The 5,372-nt window shown below is 48.8% G+C and overlaps 1 protein-coding gene and 1 long non-coding RNA gene across 2 annotated transcripts; one reads left to right on the top strand and one right to left on the bottom strand.

Annotated features, from left to right (window-relative positions):
* Positions 1-461: 461 nt before the first annotated feature.
* Positions 462-989, bottom strand: LOC134132786 (uncharacterized). The gene is made up of 3 exons (XR_009956980.1): positions 914-989; positions 748-813; positions 462-664 (listed from the first exon to the last, which is right to left on the bottom strand). It is a non-coding gene; the product is annotated as an uncharacterized LOC134132786 (long non-coding RNA).
* A 311-nt stretch (positions 990-1,300) lies between these two features.
* On the top strand, positions 1,301-4,349 carry LOC134132799 (uncharacterized protein K02A2.6-like). The gene is made up of 2 exons (XM_062564903.1): positions 1,301-4,162; positions 4,323-4,349. Exons 1-2 carry the CDS (start codon positions 2,339-2,341, stop codon positions 4,347-4,349), a joined length of 1,851 nt encoding a protein of 616 aa, XP_062420887.1. The 5' UTR covers positions 1,301-2,338.
* The last annotated feature ends 1,023 nt before the right edge of the window (positions 4,350-5,372 follow it).

Genomic DNA, 5,372 nt, shown 5'->3' with positions numbered 1-5,372 from the left:
CCCGTAGGGAAGGATTGCGGCCGTTGTTGGAAGATTAGCCCGCACTGTAGAAGAAATCCACGGCATTTATCCAACTCCCCAGTGAAGGGCTCAGGTGAGTTAATGGGAGGCTCGTGTGGAGACGGAGCGGACGCCATGGCTGGAGAAACAGGTGGTGAGACTGAAGGAGTTGAGCTAGCCACTTGGTTAGCCACTTAACCTGGTGACCTGATCAATTAGCTGTTGGTTGTTTTCCAGAAGGGTGCGGATTAGTTGGTCATGTTGGCTTAGAAAAATTCCTTGGGAATTGAGAGCCCGTTGGGTGCCATCAGCCTTAACAGCCTGTGGGATCTCTGCAGGGTCCATGGCCAGATGGTTCTGTTAGGACTTTGTATGTGACCCACCACGCAGAGATCCCATACAGGACACCAACTGGTGATTCAAGTAGTTTAATAATCAGCTTAAATGTACATGTTGCCTGATTAAAAGGATGAGACAGGACACTAAGATAAATTTATTTTTCTTTAATGTGGGTTCTTTATTTCCCCCGACTGCACTCCTGGAGCACAGCCTTAATGGGTCAAATTAAGAAAATACTTTGGAACAGTGTCCACAAATAACAGTGTGCTTTTCTTTAAACAGCATAATATAGCAAAACATACAAAACAACAGTAGCGACTCTCTCCTGTTTAAACAGAGACAAAGAACATGTACATCGGCCTCGTACCAAACTACTGTCGTTCCTTCAAAAGAAAACACTGAACTCACTTGGCGCCGGAGTGCACGGCTCCATACACGTGCAAACCCCAATCCACGGCAGCTTGTATCTCCCCTCTAAACGAGACAGTAGCACATAACCCAGGAACACTCGGTGAACAGTTAATTACTCACAATTTACATGGTAAGTCAGGGTTATTATTAGACAAACACTTACGCTGACCCGCTGAACAAACACTTCTAGAGCAGTGCCGATGCTAGCTTGCAATAGTCTGTTGTTGTAAGTAGCCGCCAGGTCCCGTTCTACAAATCCCGCGTGAACTGTGTTCCCTGCACTTAAAGTGGCAGTACGCCCGCACGTTAAGCAGCGCGAAAACCCTCCTGCCCCCACTTCACCCGGCTACATACAGGTCAGGTAACTCTGTGCGAAGTCCAAATGGAGACGTCAGACTGGTTGGGGGGGGCAGGCAGCACAGCAGGGAAGGACCAGGTAGTGGAATTTAACAATTTGGCGCTGGAGAGGTGAGCAGCCCAGGTCTAAATGCTGTCGGGGTGATTGCAGGATGAGGTTCAGCTGTGCAGCCTGGAAGGCCGCGCCGGGAGGTAACCTTGCGGTACAACTGCAGGCACAGATTTTGGAACTGGGAAAAAAACATGATGCTGTAATGTCAAGTATTGCTAACCTCGGTGATGTTCAACCAAGGTCAATTGTTTACATTCCAAGAGAAAAACAAATTGCGCCTTTTAGTGGGGAACAAGGGAAAGACATTCACACCGTTGATGAGTTCATAGAAGAGGTAGAGCGTACGATGAGAGCACGGGGCCTACAGGGGGAGGAGCAGGTGGACTTCATCTTCTCGCAGTTAAAGGGGTCAGCTCTGGAGGAGGTTAAGTTACGAGTGGGTGGACAGGTCAAGCAACCCAGTGACCTATTTTCATACTTGAGGGAGGCATTCAGAGAGAGACGCACTACACCACAACTCTTACATGCTTTCTATGCGCGCAGGCAGTTAGATGGGGAAGACTTGCGGGATTTTTCACATGCGCTCTCACATCTGCTCAATTCTGCCCTTCAACAGTCCCCTAACGCTGTAGGTGATGTACAGCTAGCACTTAGAGACCAGTTAATTGAAGGAGTACGTGACTCCACCCTTCGACGTGAGTTGCGCAGGCTTATTAGGGAGAAGCCGGGCTTAAGCCTGTTTGATGTGCGAGAAGAGGCAATGATGTGGACACTGGAAGACCGGCCTCACAGTACTAATGTGGCGAGGAGCCGAAATCTTGTGTGCTGTGACCCAGACAAGGGTTCAGGAGAAACAGATTTGGCCGGTAATGCACAGACTGACTTGACCACCACTCTGCAGGACGTAGTTAAAATAATTGCGCAGCAGGGTAAAGCAATTAGTGAGCTAACCAACGCAGTCCGTGATCTCACAACCCACCACACTAGTTCAGAAAGGGAAACCAAGGAGGTTCGATTTAAAATCAAGCCGAAGTATACAGATGACGGACAGCCGATTTGTCTACGATGCGAGGGGGTTGGACACATGGCCAGACAATGCAATCGACCACGTGACGCAGGAGGATCTCCTATTGGTCAGCCTAATCCTGCGGTTCAGGGAAACAGGAACCCTCCATTGCTATGAGCTGGGCAATGCGAGGCAAGTCAAAAGGCTCAAAGGACGTCCTCACCAAAGAACGGTTTCTACGACATGCTGTAGGCAAATGCCCTGAGGTAGACATCCAGATTGGTGGAGTTCTGCTTAGGTGCCTACTGGACACAGGTAGTAACGTAAGCACGTTGACAGAAAGCTTCTTCAGAGATCACCTGCATGGGGAAGATGAAGATATGCATTGTACCGCTAAATGGCTTAAAATCACAGCAGCCAATCAGTTACCTCTTCCCTACTTAGGCTATGTTGAGCTAGATGTGCAGGTGATGGGATTCAACATTCCAGAGTGTGGATTCTTAATAATCCGAGACGATAATACCAAACGAGCAGATTCATCTCCACCTGGCATTATTGGGATGAATATTGCAAAAAGGTGTCGACAGATGGTAATGTCAGAGTTTGACACAGCTCTACAGGGAGTGCTGGATTCTGATTGGAGAGACGCTTTTCATCAAATGCAGGGGGCAGAACTTGCCGGAAAAGTGTCTACAGCCCATGTGGCAGGAAAACAGAAAGTGCATATACCTGCTTCAGCTATTGTTACAGTTCATGCAAGGGGGCTCAGGAAGTCGCTGCGTAGGGGCTCCAGCATGCTGCTTGAGCCAGGGCCTACGCCACTGCCTGGCGGGTTGATTGTGTTCCCCACAGTGGTTTCAGCCGACAGTCAGGTGTTCCCGGTCCAAGTGGTCAACTTCTCTCCGGAGGATGTGTGGTTATCCCCGAAGACGAGGTTAGGTGTCCTTAGTCAGTGTCAGTGTGTGGACGGCGACCCCTGCGAGGTAAAGTTTCAGCGTATCACCGCTGACCACGAGGAAGTGACGATTGACCGGAAGGATGATCATGGAGGTGACAGCGACATACAGAACCTATTAAAGCAGCTACACCTAGGAGGTACGCTAGAACAACAGGTGGAATTAGGAGAGCTTCTGATGAAGTATGCAGATGTGTTTGCAATTCATGATGAAGATCTTGGATACACTGATACGGTGAAACATGAAATCCCCGTGGTTGACGAGACGCCAGTTTCACAGCCGTACCGGCGCATTCCCCCTAATCAGTACAAGGAGGTCAGGGAACATATTTCTGAACTGCTGAGAAAAGGCGTGATTCAAGAAAGTTCAAGCTCCTATGCCTCGCCTATTGTGTTGGTGCGCAAGTCTGATGGAAGTTTAAGACTATGTGTGGATTACAGGAGGCTGAACCTGAAGACCAGGCGTGATGCATTTCCACTGCCCCGAATTGATGAAACTTTAGACGCCCTGAGTGGCGCAAAGTCCTTCTCGACAATCGACCTCGCCAGTGGATACCATCAGGTTGCTGTACACGAGAAGGATAGGAACAAAACTGCTTTCACTACACCATTCGGGCTCTATGAGTACCTGAGGATGCCTTTTGGGCTCTGTAACGCACCTGCAACCTTTCAACGCCTGATGCAGACTACAATGAGTGATCTTGTGTTGCAGATTGTATTGATCTACTTGGATGACTTTCTTGTGTTTTCATCAACATTTCAGGACCACTTGGTGAGGTTAGAGACAGTTTTCAAGAGGTTGAGAGAGACGGGGCTAAAAGTCAAAATGAAGAAGTGCCATTTCCTCCAACCTGAGGTCAGGTTTCTTGGCCACCAAGTTTCAGCTCAAGGTATTGGCACAGACCCTGACAAGATCGATGCAGTGAAGAAATGGCCCATCCCCAGTACTGTGAAAGAGCTGCGGTCATTTTTAGGGTTTTGCAGTTACTATAGGAGGTTCATTGGGGGTTTCTCCCAAATTGCAGGGCCCCTCCACGATGTTGTAAATGTTTGCATTAAAGAGAACAGTAATGCCAAGAAAAATGAGTTGTTCAAGTTAGCCTGGAAGCCACACTGCCTACAAGCTTTTGAACTCTTAAAAGAGAAGTTGACCAGCGCCCCCACACTGGGCTACGCAGACTTTAACTCCCCTTTTGTTCTAGAGACGGATGCTAGTATTCAAGGTCTAGGTGCAGTCCTGTACCAGGAGCAGGGGGGGAAGCGAAAAGTCATTGCTTATGCAAGCCGGAGGCTTAGAGGGGCTGAGAGGAATGACCAAAATTACAGCAGTATGAAATTGGAGCTCCTTGCTCTAAAGTGGGCAGTCACTGAAAAGTTTCGGAGTTATCTTCTGGGATCCAAATTCACAATCATTACAGACAATAACCCCTTGTGCCATCTCTCTACTGCCAATTTAGGGGCTATTCAACAGCGGTGGGTTGCTCAGCTTGCTGTATTTGATTTCGAAGTGAAGTATCGCCCGGGTAGGTGCAATTCTGCGGCTGATGCACTCTCCCGGAAACCAGCAGTCGATGAGCCAGAGCCTGAGAGTGAGGATTCAGAGTATGATGGGTGTGTGGCCATATGCAACTCACTTAGGACAGGGACAGCTCTGGGCCTGGATTTAATTGCGGCGGGGATTGAGTGTGGTAGGGTCAGGCGGCAATATGCATCTGAGGCAAGTGAGTTAGCAACATGTGAGCTAGCTCAGAATAACACACCAACCTTGCCAGGATATTCTAACACAGAACTACAGAAGTTTCAAGCTTCAGACCCGACACTAAGTGTAGTGAGAGTGTGTTGGAGCAGACGGAAGAATCCTACTTTCCATGAGAGAAAGGGTTTATCTAAGACGGTTCGCTCTTTGCTGAAACAGTGGTCACGGATCAGTGAAAAGGATGGACTCCTGTACCGTGTTATTGAAGATGTCCATGCTGGAAAGGTTGAACAGCTTTTGTTGCCGACCTCGCTCAAAGAGCAAGTTCTTAAAAGTGTGCACGACCAGATGGGGCATCAGGGCATTGAACGGACATTGGCTCTGCTGAGACAGAGATGTTTTTGGGTGGGCATGCATGGGGATGTAGAGTTGAGCTTCACTGGACCCTGAAAACAGCCACACTGCCAGCGCCGAGGTAGGAAGACACACCTGAGGTGGATGATCCGCTCATACATATAGGTTACGTCCCCTGACGTGACTCCACCTTATCCTAGGC

This window comes from Pungitius pungitius, chromosome 10 (assembly GCF_949316345.1).
Source record: "Pungitius pungitius chromosome 10, fPunPun2.1, whole genome shotgun sequence".
NCBI classification, from domain to species: domain Eukaryota; kingdom Metazoa; phylum Chordata; class Actinopteri; order Perciformes; family Gasterosteidae; genus Pungitius; species Pungitius pungitius.
The sequence above is the reverse complement of the archived record's forward strand: the minus strand, read 5'-3'. Positions and strand labels throughout refer to the sequence as shown.

Bases quoted from the DNA above. Each gene is read 5' to 3' on its own strand.
- LOC134132799 (XM_062564903.1), top strand. From the start codon at position 2,339: ATGAGCTGGGCAATGCGAGGCAAGTCAAAAGGCTCAAAGGACGTCCTC. The intron at 4,163-4,322 runs GTAAATGTTTGC...CTTTTGTTCTAG, and splicing joins CAGGGCCCCTCCACGATGTT to AGACGGATGCTAGTATTCAA.